The sequence below is a fragment of the Bos taurus genome, chromosome 7 (genome assembly GCF_002263795.3).
Source record: "Bos taurus isolate L1 Dominette 01449 registration number 42190680 breed Hereford chromosome 7, ARS-UCD2.0, whole genome shotgun sequence".
NCBI classification, from domain to species: domain Eukaryota; kingdom Metazoa; phylum Chordata; class Mammalia; order Artiodactyla; family Bovidae; genus Bos; species Bos taurus.
The window spans coordinates 2,983,063-3,000,299 of NC_037334.1; the positions used below are offsets into that span (position 1 = coordinate 2,983,063).

Consider the following 17,237-nt stretch of genomic DNA (forward strand, 5'->3'; position numbering starts at 1 on the left):
TCAGATACAGTGGGAGATGAGGTCCTGCACCCACCTGGGGGGGAGTCCTGGGCAAGGAGTGTGCGGCAGCTCAGGAGCAGCCTCTCTGGGGGCCAGCAGCCCAGAGCAACAGGTGTAAGGCGGCTGCTGCCCTCTGGGGGTGGCCAGTCAGAGCAGGGCTGTCCAGAGTGGGGACGGGGTGGCTCTGGAATGGTGTACTGTGGACCCACCCACCCAGGGCCATGATCCAAGGGCTCAAGGACACTCTAACCCAGCAGTTCTTTATTTGGATGTTGGCCTGGCTTCCACGGGTAAGGGGTTGACAGGGCATGGTGGGGAGGAAGCCTAGAAATGGACGTGGGGCATGGGGGTAAGAGACAAGGTCCTCCAAGCACGGAGGGGATGAGGGAAGATGGGCAGCGCCCTGTCTCTGGGTCCCAGCTGAGGTGAGCAGAGTCACTGCCAGGAAACTCTGGCCCACTGACGTGGGCGCCAGGCCCTGGGCCCCACCTGAGAGGACACAGCTGGCGGGCCTCCTCAGGACTGACCAGTGCCTTGGGCCTTCTTTATTTCCTGCCAGAGAGAAAGAGAGGCTGAGGAAAGGAAGGTCTCGCCCAGGGCCTGGGGCCACCACATCGCCTGTCCCAGCCTGCTTTACCCGTTTGCCACACAGATGTCTGAGGCCCCACCTCCACCCCAGCCCACCTCGGAGAGCGCCTCCTTCAGGGCCCAGTAGGCCTTGTCCAGACTGTCGTTGACGATGATCAGGTCAAACAGGCCGGGCTCCTTGCCTGAGGGTGGGGGCAGGGTCAGTGGAAGCTCTGGGAACGGAGCGGGGGTCTGGGGACCCTTCACAGGGACCACAGGGCTGGGTGACGGCTCCAGCCCTCCTGCGCCCCTTGGTGGGGGGACTGGTCTCCTGCGGGGTGTGGGGGGGTCTAGGGGAGGCCGCGTGCTGGGCGCCCTCACTCACTGCTCTCCATGTCAGCCCGGGCAGCCGCCAGACGCTTGGCCAGGCTCTCCTCTGTCTCTGTGTTCCGCTGTCGCAGCCGCTGCTCCTGAGACAGAGCACGAGGTCAGAAGGTCCGAGCACGCGGGGCTGCCCCCCACGCCCCGCCTCGGCCCCCACCAGGACATCCAGTGAGGGCGGCTGCACGAAGATGTAGATGGGCCGCAGGTCGGTCTTCTTGATGTTGCGCACGCCCTGCAGGTCCACGTCCAGCACGCAGATGCGGTTCATGGCCTGCACGGCCCGCACGGCGGCCTTGCTGGGGAGTGAGGGGAGGGGAGCCGCTCAGCCGTGGGCGCCCCAGTCCTAGCAGCCCCCGCGGCTTCAGAGAGCCTCAGTGGGACCTCATCCCCCATCCCCCGCTCTGGGTCTGTCTGGGGGTGCCCACAAGGGCCTACTCTAACTGGCATCTGCTCCTTCATTCTGGAAGCACTCCGAGCAACGCTTGCACGAGGGGGCCCTCTGCTGGTCCAGGGGTGGTGGTAGGGAGTGTGTCTGTTAGGGAGTAGCAACCTTCAGACCCCGGCCCAGAGCCTCTCCCTCTCCTGGCACCTTCCCCCAGGCCCCACACCACGCCATCACCTCAACCAGTCCCACCCGCCCATCACGCCTCCAAAAGTGTCTGTACTACCTTCTGGCTCACGTCCCCAGGCTGGTGATGGCAACCCCCTCCCATGTCCTGCCTGCGGGGGCCCTGCGTGGGGAGGGATGCTCTGGCCCCCACTGCACAACAGGACACGCCCCTGGGCTTTCTCACCTCCTGGCCGCCCTTTGCAGGCCCTGGCCCCTCACCCAGGGGTCACCAAGTACTATGTGCTCCTCACCCGCTGGGGGGAGCGCCCCTCAGTGGGTCCTGTGTGTCTCAATAGTGGCCAAATGACCCCCCTCAGTGGCCCACTGCTCTGCCCATCTGCACCCGGGGCAGAGGACGATGGGTCCTGGCGGTGCCCGCCTCCCCCAGCCAGGCGGCTCAGGGACCGGCTGTGCACAGAGGCAGGCCTGGGCCTGCCTGCCTGAGTCAGGACACTGCTCCTGGGCCTTGTGAGTCAGATGGGAGGAGCCAGCAGAGACCCTGCTCTGGTTGGTTGGTAGCGTGGGAGGGGGTGCAGCTGCTGTTTTGCCAGGGACCCTTCCCAGGCTACCCTACTGACTGGAGGGGAAGGGCCACATGAAACCTGCAGACCCCTAAGACACAGGTCCCCTGAGTCCTCCCTGCACGCCGGCTCCTCGTCTGGCCCACTTCTCACAGCAGCCTGGCCAGGAGACACAAGTGGGGCTGGGCCCGGAGTGGGTAGCCCGGAGATTTCTGACTCAAGCTCCATCATGACCTCTAGAGGGCTGAGTCCTTGGCCTCAAGTGCCTAGACAGCCGGCAGAGAGAAACCCCAACCTGGGGCCCAGCCAAGGGGAGACCCCCAGGGCCTACAGACACCCCCTGCCTGGGTCACCCACTCCTGGTCCCTGGGGGAATGAGAGGAAGGGAAGGCCCAAAGCACCGCCCACCTGGTCCCATACAAGTTCCCTGAGAACTCAGCGTGCTCGATGAAGTCTCCAGCAGCAATGTCGCGCTGCATCACCTCCCTGGTCACAAAGTAGTAATCTGCAAGGAGAAGGTGCAGACGGGAGACAGACTCAGGCGCCCCTGACGAGCGTTGGGCTGCTAGCGTCTTGTGCCGGAGCACAGGGCCATCTGGCCAAGCTCACCTTTGCCGTTCTCCTCTCCTGGCCTCGGGTCCCTTGTCGTGTCTAGGAATAAGTAACAGCGATGGCCTTGGGACACCTGGAATCTCAAGTATCCCATCCCCAGGGCCTGCCCCGTGGCCTGCCGCCCATCCAGAGGTGTGGGAAGGGAGGCTACAGACTGGGGTCGACAGTGTGGGGGCTTCCGCCCCAGTGTGTGGCAGTGGGCGCGGTGCATCAGGGCATGTTAGCAAGGGTCTTTGTCCCCAGTCTCTTCTGGACCCTCCCCCACCTCCCCGGGGCCTCACGGGACACGCTGAAGCCAAAGATGCTGCCATGTTCCTGCAGGAGTTTCTTCAGTAGGGTGCTCTTCCCAGCCCCTGAGGGTCCGCTCAGGACAACGGGCCTTGGTCCTGACATCCCTGTGGGGAGGCGGGGGGAGAGGCAAGTCTCAGCAGGGCCTTGCTCCCTGCTGCATGGAGGTGGACATGCTGCTGCGTATGGCGGTGGCTGCAGTGCCCAAGTGAACTCACCCCAGCAATGAGGCAGAGCCGAGGTACCACCACTCAGAGCCATGCCTAAACCCCGCCTATGCCTCCCTGTGGGTGGTGACATGTGCACCGACCACAAATGTGTGGCCTCCCCAGCTGTCCACTACTACCCTACGTCTCAAGGAGCCTGGACTTTGGCTCCTGGGAGGGGCACATCCAGGTCCCAATTCCTGTGTCTCCTGGCACCACACTTCGGAGGTGTCCTTGGTCAAAGTCAGTGGAACCCAAGGTCTGTTCTGGGAACTTCCATTGAAAAGTGAGGAGCTAATCCCACGGTCCCTGACTCCCCTCTGTGATACCTGGGTCTCATGAAGCCAGCAGGAGAGCAGGGCATCACCCTCCCAGCTCGTAACATAGGGTGCCTGCCACAGGTGAGAACACCGAGGGCAGGAAGGGTGGGAGAGGTCTGGAGGGATCAGCTGAGCCTGCTCTATCCCCACTGGACCACCCTGCAGCCCTCATATAGGACCTACCTTCTGAGTAGCCTCTGTGCTCAGCTTGGGGCTGCACTGGCTGAGCTGAGACAGTGGTAATCCTTGCCTGCTCCCCACTGTCTGAGCACTAAATCCCTCCTAGTGCAGCCCGCACCACCTGCTCAACAGAGGGAAACGCTGCTCCTCACCCGAGAAGTGCACCTGCCTCCCGAGCCATGTGACAAGACGAGCTGAGGAAGGTTAGGTGCACTGGGAGCCGCAGAAGACAGGAATCAAGGCTGGCACTAAGCTAAGGGGCTAGCAGGCTATGCACTGCCCCAGAGGGAGGCAGAGCCCAGACGCACGTGTGATGAGCTGGCCTGCCCCTGCAGTGCTCTGTGTGGAGGTCCCCAGGTAGCAGTGGTGGCCAGCAGTGAGGCCCGGGAGGAACAGGCCACTCTGTGTGGGCAGCTCTCCAGCAGGCCCCCTGGTGGGCACTGCTTTCCTAATCTGCAATGTAGGCCAACCTGGGTAATCTGGCTAAAGCATGGCTATTCTGGGACCATCAGGCTGTATGCAAACGCCCTGAAGAAGGACTCGGGAATCAGACATGACCACCTGCTGAAAGAGATAGAAGAAATGGATCCAGAGGAGCTCACCACCGCTCTGTCATTTCTGAGTGGCCAGTTCTTAGCTCCTTTGTCCCGTCCCAGTTTCCTACTAGAATAGTGAAAGTGAAGTTGCTTGGTCGTGTTCGACTCTGCAACCCCATGGACTGTAGCCCACCAGGCTCCTCCATCCGAGGGGTTTTCCAGGCAAGAATACTAGAGTGGGGTGCCATTTCCTTTTCCAGGCGATCTTCCTGACCCAGGGCTTGAACCCAGGTCTCCCGCACTGCAGGCAGCCTCTTTATCATCTGAGCCACCAGGGAAGCCAACAGTGCATTGTTGTAAGACAGCAAGTCCCACTGACTCACAGCTCCTTTCTGGGGTCCTGATTTTCCCCCCCAGACACAGCGCCACCATACAAATGCCCACACATTTGTGTGTCTGACTCCAAGCCCACTGCTGTTGCCTGCCCAGGAGAGCACAGCACCCTTGCTACCCTAAGGACTGGTGCAAGGGAAGGTCTCACTTCTGCCTCACACTGCCCTTCATAAAGTCCCTTCCTTTGCAGAACGAACATCCTGTGGGCAGCCCAGCCCAGCCTGTCCTGACTTTCTAGGTGCTGAGTGACCAGGGTGCTGGGTGAGTTATGGGGGAGGGATATCGGAGGGCAGAGGAGATACTGGGGGTCACTAGGTCCCTGAGCAAGGTTGCTGCTTCTAGAGGGGCCCTGGAAAGGGAGTATGGAGGCTGGGGTCTGTCACCCACTGGCTGGCCTCTGGATTGTGCCAAGTCACCACTGCACACATGTCCCTGCCAACCTCGCAAGCAGGGGCAGCTGTGGCCGTTCAGCATCCTAGGTCTTCCCAGGCCCCAGCCACAGGAATGTGAGTTTCCCCAGGGCAGGGGTAACACCAAAGTGGACACATGCCAGGTCTCACAAGAGGTGAACCAGAAAGCCTCCAGGGGCCTTGCTCACAGCAACAAACACTCCACTTGGTGGGTGCACCTGGCACCTTCTGGACCCAACTTGGGGCATCCACCTCCAGGGAGCGGAGGACCCATCACACCTGCCTATGAAGATCCCCCTCAGGAACACTCTGCTCCTTTCCTCACGCCCAACTTGGGCAGGTCCCCCACCCTCACATCCCAGACCCACAACTACACACCTGCCAGCAACACCCAGGCTGTGCCTTACCTGCTCTGTGCTCCAGGCTAGCACAGGCACCCTAACACACTCCCCTGGCAGTTCCTGCTCTGCTTCCCATGCATGCAGCCATGGCTAGATGTTGTGGTCACAAGCTCTAACATCTGAACACTGGAAAACTACACAGAGAAGACACGTCTTCAATCAGGACCAATTACTACACATGCAAGTCCCAGCGCCTGAAACCCTCACGGGCCATGTTGTACAAAAGTCTTACTCATCGTCTCGCCTCGAAACCCTGGCTTCCATCTGGCTTTATGTCCCATGTCGGAACTCTGGGGGCAGGGACACAGCCCCTGCATCCCGCTGAGACCTCCCACCCCCAGCCCAACCACCACGGGCAGTGACCAGCAGGCACGTACGCGCACCCGGGGGACTGGCTGATGGCTGCGACACTCACTGCCTGCGTGGGTCCAAATCATCACTGCACCCTGCCGGCTCTGCCTCACAGGGTGTCCTCCCGAGTCCCCACCTGCCCCTCAAGCCCGGGCCCCAGGCCTCTTCAGAGCTGTCATTCATTCAACCTTCTTCAAAGGTTACACTGCTGGGCACAAGGGGAGAGGGAACCACCCAGCACCACTGCCTCGAGGTGGGTGGGATCTAGCCGGCCAAGCTCATCTGTGCATCTCTGTAGTCTTTCCTCTTGTGGGGTCCCTCCCTGAGGCTGTCTCCTTTCACCACAAAGGTTTGAACCACACAGACCCCGTCGGAGTGGCCGAGCCTGGCAGAAGGCACCTGGGGAGCTGCTGAGTGCTGGGCTCCACCCAGGGACCACGGTGACAAGAGTGTGCACGAAAGCCTCCTCCGACAGGGACACACTCAGTGTGGGACCGAGCTCAAGGCCTCTTGGTCCCAGTGACCAAGTGCCCCAGCCCCCGAGGCTGATTCTGGCCCCATCTCCTGATAGAACTGACTGGCAGTTAGGAATGTTCTGTCGCCCCTACTCCTTGACTATTTCACAATTCCAAACTCCAGCTTCCCGGCAAGATACTGGAAATTTTCACAAGGACACCAATAAGGATGAGGGATGCAATTTCTGTAGGAATCGCTGGTGCAAGCCTGTGTGTTCTGGAATGCTCTCTTCACAAGGAGCTCCTCAGGCAGACCTGGGGGGTTTGCTCTCCCTTCTGCTTCTACCCGACTTCCCGTCCCGTCCCAAGGGCGGGGCATGGCCACCACTTTGTCCTCTCTGAGAGCCTAAGACAAGGCACAGCCCTCTGGGGACAGAGAAGGGAGAGTCACGCCCCATCAGCACTCTAGACCTGCGCTCATCTGGGTCAGGACGGCTGGCCACGCTCCATCCCCCAAACAGGCTGTGTGGGACGGAAGAACTTCTCTGGCCGTGGCCTCAGGCGCTCCACATGTGGGACGTGTCCCGGCCCAGTGACCTTCAGAAAACACTTCACCTTCAAGAACCTAATTTGAAGTGGGAGAGCCAGTGTTTCCTTTTTACTTCTTCTCACAGTAGGGTGGGACCATGCCTTGCATGGAGGAAGCTTGGCCCTCTCAGGGAAGAAGCAAGAAGCCACACCATGGCAAGAAGCACACACACTGTGGAGGACTTAGGCCTGTCACGGCACTACACAGCTGCATCTGGGTCTCCTTCCATAGAGAAGAATTGAGATTCAGTCTCATGTGAGAGCCTCAGTTCTAGCCCTAAGGGAAGGTAGAGGGAGCGAGAACGGGGAAAGGGGTCCAGGACATACAAACCATGGAGCAGGAAGAAGCCCGACCCCTTCTGGGTGGAGAAGGTTCACTCTCACAGAAGGGGAAGAAAGGATCAGCCAGGCACCAGGGAGAATCAAGGCCCAGCACACACAGGATCAGAGAGGGACCTGGAGGAAACCACGGCTGGGCACACCAAGGGTCAGAGGAGGACCCGGGAGGAGAAGAGGCCTCGTGCCACTGAAGCCAGGCTCAGAGTCCGAGTGCAGGGCCGCTGCCACACCAGGGCCCCCAAGCCCACCCTCTGTGCCCACCCTGTCCTCCTGGAGGACTGGGGCCACCTCCCTCCACCCCAACCACACCGTGACACCTTCCCTCCTGCTCTTCCTCAAATTCTCTGAGCATGTTTCTTGACTTATGCTAAACGCGATGCAAAAGATGGAAATGAACAGTTCAGGTCTTAAAAAAAAAAAAGTTTGGGTATGGCTGAAGAAAAATGTACAATTTTAGAACTCCCAGAATCTACTTACTACTCAAAGAAACTTCTGATCTTCCCAGTTCCAGACAAAGGTTGGGTCAACGTGTTCTCAGAATCTAAAGGAGAGCCCAGGCAAACTACATCTGTCACAGGTGTGGCACCAACTCAGATTACAAGCTGGCCTGGTGTGTGCAGGCAAGTGTGTGAAATCTTACAAGAGGACAGAGAGAGCGTTCATGTGGCAGGAAATTCAACTTGTTAATGATAAGACAGGAAGCCACACCCAGTCCACATTCCTCTTAGTGGTAAAGGTTTTCCTGGGTCCCTCACAAGTCATATGGGCTTTCCTGGTGGCTCAGACAATTAAGAATCTGCCTGCAATGCAGGAGACCCAAGTTGGATCCCTGGGTGGGGAAGATCCCTTGGAGGAGGAAATGACAACCCACTCCAGTATTCTTGCCTGAAGAATTCTATGAACAGAGGAGCCTGAACTACAGTCCATGGGGTCACAAAGAGTTGCACATGACTGAGCGACTAACACACTTCACAAGTCACGGTCTGGGAGGCGAATGACAGCAAAGCCCACATTTGGGCAGGCACACCACCAAGGGACACTCGCATGGGACTCATGCATGAGTGATAGCCATGAAAAGCACATCTTGGCTTCCTCCTCCTGTCCTGGTTGGCCCCATCTCATACTGGCCAACCATCACCTCAGATTTCACCTCCCTCACCCCTATGCTGCTGCTGCTGCTAAGTCACTTCAGTCGTGTCTGACTCTGTGCGACCCCAGAGACGGCAGCCCACCAGGCTCCCCAGTCCCTGGGATTCTCCAGGCAAGAACACTGCAGTGGGTTACCATTTCCTTCTCCAATGCATGAAAGTGAAAAGTGAAAGCGAAGTCGCTCAGTGTGTCTGACTCTTAGTGACCCCATAGACGGCAGCCCACCATGCTCCCCCGTCCCTGGGATTTTTCCAGGCAAGAACACTGGAGTGGGGTGCCACTGCCTTCTCCATCCACCCCTATGAAAGGCAGTCAAAACAAGCGAGGTGGCATACCTCACTGCTCCTCCTCAAACCAGCACCTGGGCAAAGGAAGCTTATTCCCCTCCACTGCTTCCAAAAGAATGTCTAAAAAAAGCAGATGAGCAGCTCCAGCAACCTAGACTTGCGGTGTCTTGTCCCCAGGGAAGCTGAACCCCAACTACCATGCCCCTGTCATGTCAGAAAGGCCTGCCACCAACAACCTGCTCCTGTATGGAATGACCAACAGGGCTAGGTTGTGGGGCTGGCCAAGAAACTGCGGCAGTCCCAGGGGCCCTCCTGTCTGGGAGTCCGTGGAGCAGTCAGCTGTGCCCACCTAGGACCCTGCCCTGGGTTTGCAATCTGCGGTGGGAACCAAACATAGCGCCAGAGCTGGACTACCGGGAGGATTTCCCTTAAGCGCGGCGTAGACTACGTACTTCTGCAGGCCAGGTGAGCTAATCGGGACTTTGGTGACTCTGCTGTACCAGGGGCAACCTAAGGGCCTTCAAAACCCTGATCTCCCAGGGTTTTGGGCTTTGTTCTGTGGCCCTCCTTGGAGAAGGGTGTCAAGCTGCTTTCCCTCTTTGCCCCTCTGCATCCTGCAGGGTCCACAAGGCGTCCAGCATGAAGTCCTCAGACTGCAGGGGTTTTACAAACTGTTTGGAGCTTCCAATGTCAGAATAATTTCCTCTTATATTTTGGGGACTGATACAGGGGAACCAGTTTTTTAATTGTCCAAGTAAAAGTGCTTCTGCACTGCTGCTGCTGCTGCTGCTAAGTCGCTTCAGTCGTGTCCGACTCTCTGCGACCCCATAGACGGCAGCCCACCATGCTCCCCCGTCCCTGGGATTCTCTAGGCAAGAACACTGGAGTGGGTTGCCATTTCCTTCTCCAATGCATGAAAGTGAAAAGTGAAAGTGAAGTCTTTCAGTCGTGTCCGACTCTTAGCGACCCCATGGACTGCAGCCTACCAGGCTCCTCCGTCCATGGGATTTTCCAGGCAAGACTACTGGAGTGGGGTGCCATTGCCTTCTCCTCCAAGTAAAAATAATAACTACCAAAGGCAATTCTAACACAGAGCCACACTGGATAAAACTTCAAAGTGAAGGGAAGCCTCGCTGAATGTAACTCCATGCAGACTACCCTATTCTGGTCTCCCTCCGCTTTGCTTATCCTGAAACAGAGCTCTGGGAACCACGGAGGGACGCCGAGGGCAGTTTCGGTGGCTGGCGAAATGACAGAATTCACGAGCACAACCCCACGAGTCCCAGGAGACCCACGACACCCGCGCTCAGCACGGGGTCCGGGCTCCTCGCACGCGAGTAGCAGCAGTCCCTGCCTCTCTGCCGCGGATTCAGACCGTGACACACGGGCCTGGATCCTCCTGTGGTCTGCGCGCGCCCAGAACTCCGTCCCGCTCTGAGGGGCCGCCACTCACCGTCCGAGAGGGCCCGGCCAAGGGCGGCCGCCGCCAGCCCGGCCAGCGGGCGCCGCAGCATGAAGGGCCGCCGTCGCCGCCGCCCGGGCGGACATACGTCACAGCGTCGCGCCGCGCCGGCCTCTCTCCGCCCCGCAGAGGCTTACGTCACCGCCGCGCCAGACCCGCCTGAACCAGCGGGCAAGTAAGTCAGAGCTGCGCCGGCCTCGCCGCGCCTCGGAAGGCCGTACGTCAGCGCCGCGAGACCCTGCGCCCGCGGATGACGTCGGGGCGAAGGCACACGAGGAGTGAAAAGTAAGTTTACCTTGACTGTGTATTCACTTCTGGCCAGTCCCGCACCCGTTGGCCTGTGGCGGCCGAGCCGCTGGTCCTCGAGGCCGCTCCGGAGCCGGTGAGGGTGGCAAGTTGGTGCCGAAAAGGCGCCGCGTCGCGCGGGCTTGGAGGGCTTCCTTCAAGGGAGGGTCCGGGCCCTGCCGCTAGCCGCCCTTGAGGGTATCACCTGGGAGGTTTATGGCATTGCGGTTTCCTGTTGAGTCATCTCCTAAGGCGGAAGGAGGCCTGCAGGGAATCTTGACAGGGAGGGCTCTCTTCCTGGGGTCGTAATGTTTGAGACATCAAGTATTCGACATTTGAAGCAACTGGTTTATCACCGCGGAAACCTCAGCTTCCCTGGGAGTCAGGACTTAGTAAGCCGCGGCTGCTCTTTGGTAATCCTTACCTCGCTGCATTTTGTGAGAATGAAATGACCTTGGAAAACAGGTATGAGCTAGTCATCACCGTTTACGTTGCATTCCATCCTCAGAGTGCTTTGTCTGACTCAGTAACCCACCAGAATGGGCCCAGGCCCTGCTGCAGACAGTTTACTGAGTCAAAGTTTTGGGGAGTAGAACTGAGGCATCTGTAGATCAGAGACGTCCCACAGGTAATTCTAATGCCAGGTGAGGGCCGAAAGCCTCATAGATTGTTTGGGCAACACTTGCACTGACCTGGTAAAGTCTGTCCGAGATGGCTTTGTTCCTGCCTGGGATTTGTTGAGAACCGATTAGGTGGAAAGTCCTGTCTTTTAAAAAGATCTTTTATTTCCTTGCCTAGCAGTTGCACACTGAGCCAGTGAATGACCCTAGGCCTTCAGGTGCTGCAGGGGCTCTCAGGAGGAATGTCGGCCAAGGGCAGCCTGCTTCGGTAAGAATGGACTTCCAGGCCCTTTGGGACTCCTGTAATGGGGCCACCCGAAGAATCCCGACTCAACAGCCTTAGGCTTTGCAGCCTTAGTTAAGCCTCCAGAGCCAGCGCGTTTTATCCGGAGAAATACATACAAATACATATGTGTGGGGGTTTCCCTGGTGGCTCAGTCAGTAAAGAATCTGCCTGCAGTGCAGGAGACCCAGGTTTGATTGCTGGGTCGGGAAGATACCCTGGAGAAGGAAGTGGCACCCCACTCCAGTATTCGGGATGTCCTGGGAAATCCCATGGACGGAGGAGTCTGACCAGCTATCGTCCCTGGGGTGGCAAGAGTTGGACATGACTTAATGACTAAATCACCACCACCACATATGTATGGATACCTTAACAGTGTTGAAGGAGGAATGGAAGTGACTTGTGAGTACCTGGCACCAAACTGATGTGGTGGTGGCCACTGTCCTATTCAGAGCCTACAGGCCACCTCTGGAGAAGACCATGGCCTTGGTCTTCTTCCCATCAGACCTCTTCCCATCAGAACTGCCTCCCCATCTGCAAATCTCCCCAAGTGAGTGCTGATGGAGGAGAGAATGAATTCAGGTTTTAAATTGTTTCTGTGGAACCTAGGAAGAAGGATGTAGCACCTGAGCTGTGGGTTAGTATGAAGATGGGGAAGGGACTTGGTTGCAACATTTCCAGAAGGGCCCTTGTGCTGGAAAGGTTCATGTTGAAACTGCAGCCACTGTTCTGGTGGGAAAGCATTCACTCTTTCCACTCAAGGGTTGGTTCCTGCCCCTTCCAGGAACCTCCTGAATCACCAACCCCAGATTATCTGGAGTGGCTGTGCCCTGAGCTCCGTGGTGTTGCTTAGGTACAGGCCCTGCCCAACTCACTGTGGGTTCCTCTGGTGGTGGAGTTCACCCACTTCTTTCTCCCATCTTGCACTTCTGGAGGATTTTGCCAGAATTTACTGAGCACTCAGCTAGGGAGGGTCTGGGACTTATTTCATAGCAAGTAAGATACAGTTCTCTCACCCCAGGCCATCATACTAGTGGAAGAAATGGGCCATCAGTCTGAGGTGTCAGCTGGAAATTGCAGTGGGGTGGCGGGAACCACAGCCAAAGCAGAGGCTGCCATACTGTGGCTGTGCATGGCCTGTGACTGCTTTGTGGAGAGAGAAGTCCTGAAAGTCTGGTGGGAGCTACTGAATTGATGTGAATATCAGGAAACAGATGGATTGAGGCACAATCTGTGGTTCGGAATTCAAGTTAGTATGAAAGCAGGCTGGAAGGGACTCTGTGTGTGGGGACGGGTGTCATGTGGCAAGGTTAGGACAGGGAAATCCAGGTCCTAAGTGGATGAGACAAATGTGGCCTCACGTAGCTGGGTTGAGCGGGGTGTGAATAGGCCCTATTCTGTCACCTTAGAGCATGTGCTCTGCACTGTGCAGAAGAGCTGTGTGCCCATCACACTCAGAAGCCAAGTGGACCGGGTGTCTCAGTCGGCTTGGGCTAATGCAGCAGAACACAGACAGGCAGCTTATGAAAACTGGAAGTCTGAGATTAGAGTGCCAGCAGGGTTCTGGTGAACCAGGTTCCTGGTTCAGAGATGGCTGCCTTGTGGTGGTGTCCTCATATGGAGAGAGTTACCTCTCTGGTCTCTTCTTATAAGGGCACCAATCATACTGTGGAGACTCCACCATCATCTAACCCTAATCACCATCCAAAGGTCCTACCTCCTGACACCATCTCACTGGGGTTAGGGCTTCAAGGTGTGAATGGGGACGGGGTGGACTCAAATGGACAGTTCACAACACCAGGTTTGCAGTCCCCTGGAAGTCAGCTTCCCATTCAGTGCTATAGTCTAGCACCATAGCCTTGGGGTCAGGCCTCACCAGAGACCCACTAGGGTTCTGGATGTGGAGTGGAGCTGCTCTGACCACATCCTGCCCTGGTGCGCGTTGCTGTGTGCCCCCACAGGAGCTGGGCTGCGTGGCCACTCTGGCCCTGGCGCCAGCCACTGACCAGCACACGTGTGTCTGCAGCCTGCTCTGGCAGTGTGGGATGACGAGGGCTGCCCCTGAGAGCTGCCGCTACCTGTATACATCCTCTTGGCGGGCTGACTGCAACAGAGCCTCACTCACTCGAGTGCACCGGCAGACCTACGCACGCCTCTACCCTATTCTCCTGGTCAAGCAGGATGGTTCCACCATCCACATCCGTTATCCAGAGCCACGTCGGATACTCACAGTAAGCTTCCTTCCCCGACACTCCCTAGGATCAGGTCCTGGAGGACCTAGCCTGTAGAAACTACTCCTCCAGGAGCTCGTGGGCTTAGAACCCACTGTTGCTGGACTGGGAGGGGAGTGAGTCGTGGGTCAGAATTTTTGGTTGAGGAGAGGGAAGAAGGTGACCTGGAATGCACTCCACAGACCAAGGTAAGAAAGCAGTGAGCTGTATGGTTGAAAAAAAGTTTTGAAGCGAGAGAAAACCCACAGAACACATAAAACCTAAACTTATGTGGTAGATGATAACAAGGTGAAGCGGAGACCCTGGGGAACATCCTGGTACCCTCCACCTGAGCCGTGTACACACCCCTTCCTCCCCACAGATGCCTGTGGACCTGGACTCCTTGTCCCCAGAGGAAAGGCGTGCACGATTCCGAAAACGAGAGGGCCAGCTGAAAGAGAAGAAGGAGGAGCCAGAGCTCGCTGACGACTTTGATGTGGAGCAGTACAAGCAGTTTTGGACCAAAAAGTGATGGTGCCTGGAAGCTGCTGTGTCCTAGGGAATGCTGTGGAGCAGGGAGGGGCATGTGTCTTTAAATCATGAGTTGATGAAGCTGTATCTTGTGAAAAGATCAATACAAAGGACATTCAAATAACAGTCTTGACACTGTTGTAAATCCCTCAGAAAACATTTGTTCACCCTACGGATTCAATTCAGGGGTTGGCTAGTGGAGTAGCACTCCTCCACTCACTAGAATTGTTATCATTGAGTCTAATCTGGTCTGCTGTGATGATAAACAGAACTGCACTTGCCCAACAACTAGCTCAGTTTAGTTCAGATACTGACCCATCAGCAGTGACTGCCAACACCTTGGGGGTGACTGAGGCATTCTCTGCGCTGTCGGGGGGAATGAATGCAATGAGGTGTGCTTGCATGCTTCCTCGGAAACTAGACACAGCTGGTCCTCCCGAGGGCGGAGGCCGAGCGTGACAGGCACGACCTGACCTTGGCCGCTCTCCCAGGCAGCCGGCTACCTGATAGACACCTCCAACAGCTATAGTTGGAAGCCTTCAGTCGTCTCGTGCCTACCCCTCCTCCAGCACAGCCCAGACACGTCCAACAGCTATAGTTGGAAGCCTTCAGTCGTTGTCTCGTGCCTACCCCTCCTCCAGCACAGCCCAGACACCTCCAACAGCTATAGTTGGAAGCCTTCAGTCGTTGTCTCGTGCCTACCCCTCCAGCACAGCCCCGGGAACACGGCACGCAATGGGAACTGTGGCTCTGGGGCGTCACCCACATAATATGATTTATAAAATTGTCGGTCGTGGCAGCGCGATGCTTAGGTACAGCCGCCGCACCTTTCGCAAGTGCAGATGCTGTGTCGCGTCAGTGTGCAGGCGCTCTGGCTAGGACGCCCGGGGCGGGAAGGGGGAGAGTGCGCAAGCGCGCGGGGCTGGCGCGGAAGTGACGTCACCGTGTGCGACGCCGGAGTGGGAGCTGGGACCTGTAGGGCCTTGGTACTTGGAATCCCGGGGAGAGGGCTGCACGTTACCGCAATGTTCGGCTCCAGCCGGGGCGGCGTGCGCGGCGGGCAGGACCAGTTCAGCTGGGAGGATGTGAAGACTGACAAGCAGAGGGAGAACTACCTGGGTGAGTGGGGCGCCGGGACCCGGAGCTCGCGGGCTGTGGGTTCGCCGAGCCGCGGGCCGTGCGGAGGGCTTGGCGTTCTGTTCCCGCAGGCAACTCGCTGATGGCCCCGGTGGGCCGCTGGCAGAAGGGCCGTGACCTCACTTGGTACGCCAAGGGCCGGGCGAACAGCGCTGGGCTGAGCCGGGAGCAGGAATTGGCGGCTGTGAGGCAGGCGGAACAGGAGGCGCTCATGGCAGCGCTGTGAGTGTGCCTCGGGAGCTTGAGTGGGGAGGCGGTGGCGGGGGGTGTTACTTCTGGGTGGGTGCGCGGCGGGGGTGGGTAGGACCGCGGCGTGGCTGGGGGAAGAGGCGAGGCGAGGCTCGCCGCTCCCTGAAGCTCACGCGCGGCCTCCGCAGAGGCTACAAGAACGTAAAGAAGCAGCCCACCGGCCTGAGCAAGGAGGTGAGATGGGCTCATTTGGAGGGTGGGGCTGGGTTGGGGAGGGGGCTGATCCCGCTCTCCAGCGAGCACTTGCACTCCCCTCCACAGGATTTTGTCGAAGTTTGTAAGCGGGAAGGTGGTGACCCCGAAAAGGGAGTGGACCGGCTTCTGGGTCTTGGGAGCTCCAGGTGCGGGGCCGGAGGGGGGGTCCTCGGGAGCCCCAGAAATCGCGAGGGTGCGGCTTCTTGGGGCTTGGCACTGTCAGCTGCCTAAGGTGGAAACCAGTGCGGGTCATCTAGGCCAACCACTTCTCTAGGGAGGCCTGGGGATGGGGGGCGGCCCTTGTCGTGGGGGTGTTTCACCATAGAGTATGTTACCCACGTTCCCGCAGTGGCTCTGTAGGGCGAGTGGCGCTGTCCCGGGAAGACAAAGAGGCCGCTAAGCTGGGGCTTTCGGTATTCACGGTAATTACTCCCAAATATGCTGGGATCTCATGGTGGGGTGGGAGTCGGTCTGAGCACCTCTTCCAGTTGAGGGCTACGAGGCAGGCCGTCTTTGGGGAGGCTCTCCCAGCTTCTGGCTGGTTCTTCCCTGTCGGTATGCCGGGGCACACTGCACGCCCCCAGAGTGGCATTTCTCGGCAGCACCACCGCGTGGAGAGCAGTCGGCCAGGGACCTCCTTGGCTTTGGCCAAGAAGAAGCTTCGGTCAGAGGAGAAGGTGGAGCCGGGGTAAGGCCCTACCCCCCCAGGGCACAGAACTGCTTTCTCTCAGCATGTTGGCTGCTTCTCCAGTCAGGTTCCCAGCTCCAGCCCTCTTTTTCTTCTGAGGAGCCTTGGGGTGCAGTGAGCCCTAGGGAAGGCTCATGACTGCCCACCAACCCGCAGCAGGGTCAGGGGCACTGGAGGGTGTCAGCACTTGGCCCCAAGAGTGCAGGGGCATCCTAGTGGGAGGGCTGGAAGCAGCAATGAGATTGTCAGGTAGGTGCTGCCCTGCAGACCTTTTGCCATAGTCGTGTCTGTGCTGCTCATGGTAGCTGCTGGCCACACGTGGTACTGAGTTATTCTTAGTGACTTGAGGTTGGAATGGCTACACATGGTCAGTGGCTACTGTGGTCTAGACCCCCCAAAGCCCCAGAGGCTTCTAGCACTCATGCACTCCCCCTTGTAGTCCTGAAAGTCACAGGAAGAGCAGGAAAGAGAAGAAAAAGAAGAGGCACAAGAAAGAGAAAAGAAAAAAAGAAAAGGATCGTGGGAGGCGGCTGGATTCCTCACTGGCCCCTGCTCCCATCCAGTAGGTGCAGCTGCCTAGGGGTGGAGATGAGGTGTGCTTGGCAGGCCGAGCCCCTCAGCCCAGGCATCTCGTGGTCTCCCTAGGCATGACTCTGACTCTTCAACTTGCTGCAAGAAGCGCAGGCACGACAGTGACTGAGGCCCAGGGGGTCTGGAGGACTGGCCTGTGGGGGTTACCCCAGGCTCCCAGAGAGGCTTGAAGTCCCTCAGTCGTGTCCAGCTCTTTGTGACCCCATCGACTATAGCCCGCCAGGCTCCTCTGTCCATGGAATTCTCCAGGCCAGAATACTGAAGAGGCTTAGTTGTGGTCCAGTACGGCTACTTCTATTTTTCTTTGTATTGACCCACTCTTTGTACTTAAATAAACTTATTTTAAGTGGAAAGTGTCTTATACTAAGAAGAAAGTTGCTGTTGTGTCC

General features: G+C 58.0%; 3 protein-coding genes across 16 annotated transcripts; 2 read left to right on the plus strand and 1 right to left on the minus strand.

The window, feature by feature from the left end:
- Nucleotides 1-45: 45 nt before the first annotated feature.
- GUK1 (guanylate kinase 1) lies at nt 46-10,551 on the minus strand. Of its 9 annotated transcripts, none has more exons than NM_174078.3 (8): nt 10,355-10,551; nt 2,976-3,089; nt 2,692-2,733; nt 2,491-2,587; nt 1,109-1,247; nt 953-1,037; nt 685-770; nt 240-552 (listed from the first exon to the last, which is right to left on the minus strand). In NM_174078.3, the coding sequence occupies exons 2-8, from the start codon at nt 3,085-3,087 to the stop codon at nt 517-519; spliced, it is 597 nt and encodes a 198-aa protein (NP_776503.1). In that variant the 5' UTR covers nt 3,088-3,089; nt 10,355-10,551; the 3' UTR covers nt 240-516. The 9 variants fall into 9 exon arrangements, with proteins under 9 accessions (XP_010804800.1, XP_010804797.1, XP_010804799.1 ...); NM_001159412.1 differs by lacking the exon at nt 10,355-10,551 and adding an exon at nt 10,051-10,150; NM_001159413.1 differs by lacking the exon at nt 10,355-10,551 and adding an exon at nt 3,692-3,772.
- MRPL55 (mitochondrial ribosomal protein L55) lies at nt 10,200-14,121 on the plus strand. 6 transcript variants are annotated; one of them, NM_001303490.1, is made up of 4 exons: nt 10,200-10,344; nt 11,122-11,232; nt 13,274-13,478; nt 13,840-14,121. In NM_001303490.1, exons 2-4 carry the CDS (start codon nt 11,165-11,167, stop codon nt 13,987-13,989), a joined length of 423 nt encoding a protein of 140 aa, NP_001290419.1. In that variant the 5' UTR covers nt 10,200-10,344; nt 11,122-11,164; the 3' UTR covers nt 13,990-14,121. The 6 variants fall into 6 exon arrangements, with proteins under 6 accessions (NP_001290419.1, NP_001290420.1, NP_001290421.1 ...); NM_001303491.1 differs by having other exon boundaries at nt 11,143-11,232; NM_001303492.1 differs by having other exon boundaries at nt 11,146-11,232.
- An 835-nt stretch (nt 14,122-14,956) lies between these two features.
- On the plus strand, nt 14,957-17,213 carry C7H1orf35 (chromosome 7 C1orf35 homolog). Its single transcript, NM_001034272.1, is given in 8 exon segments — nt 14,957-15,107; nt 15,197-15,347; nt 15,503-15,548; nt 15,636-15,715; nt 15,919-15,991; nt 16,172-16,257; nt 16,697-16,819; nt 16,903-17,213. Coding segments are annotated over 8 exon segments (708 nt in total). The 5' UTR covers nt 14,957-15,013; the 3' UTR covers nt 16,958-17,213.
- Nucleotides 17,214-17,237: the final 24 nt, after the last annotated feature.

Coding starts and splice junctions, on each gene's coding strand:
- MRPL55 (NM_001303490.1), top strand. CDS start 11,165: ATGACCCTAGGCCTTCAGGTGCTGCAGGGGCTCTCAGGAGGAATGTCG. Junction 11,233..13,273: donor GCCAAGGGCAGCCTGCTTCG/GTAAGAATGGAC, acceptor GTGTGTCTGCAG/CCTGCTCTGGCAGTGTGGGA. Junction 13,479..13,839: donor AGCCACGTCGGATACTCACA/GTAAGCTTCCTT, acceptor TCCTCCCCACAG/ATGCCTGTGGACCTGGACTC.
- GUK1 (XM_010806495.4), bottom strand. CDS start 10,111: ATGCTGCGGCGCCCGCTGGCCGGGCTGGCGGCGGCCGCCCTTGGCCGG. Junction 1,248..2,490: donor GGGAACTTGTATGGGACCAG/GTGGGCGGTGCT, acceptor CTCACTCCCCAG/CAAGGCCGCCGTGCGGGCCG. Junction 1,038..1,108: donor CGCCCTCACTGGATGTCCTG/GTGGGGGCCGAG, acceptor GCTCTGTCTCAG/GAGCAGCGGCTGCGACAGCG.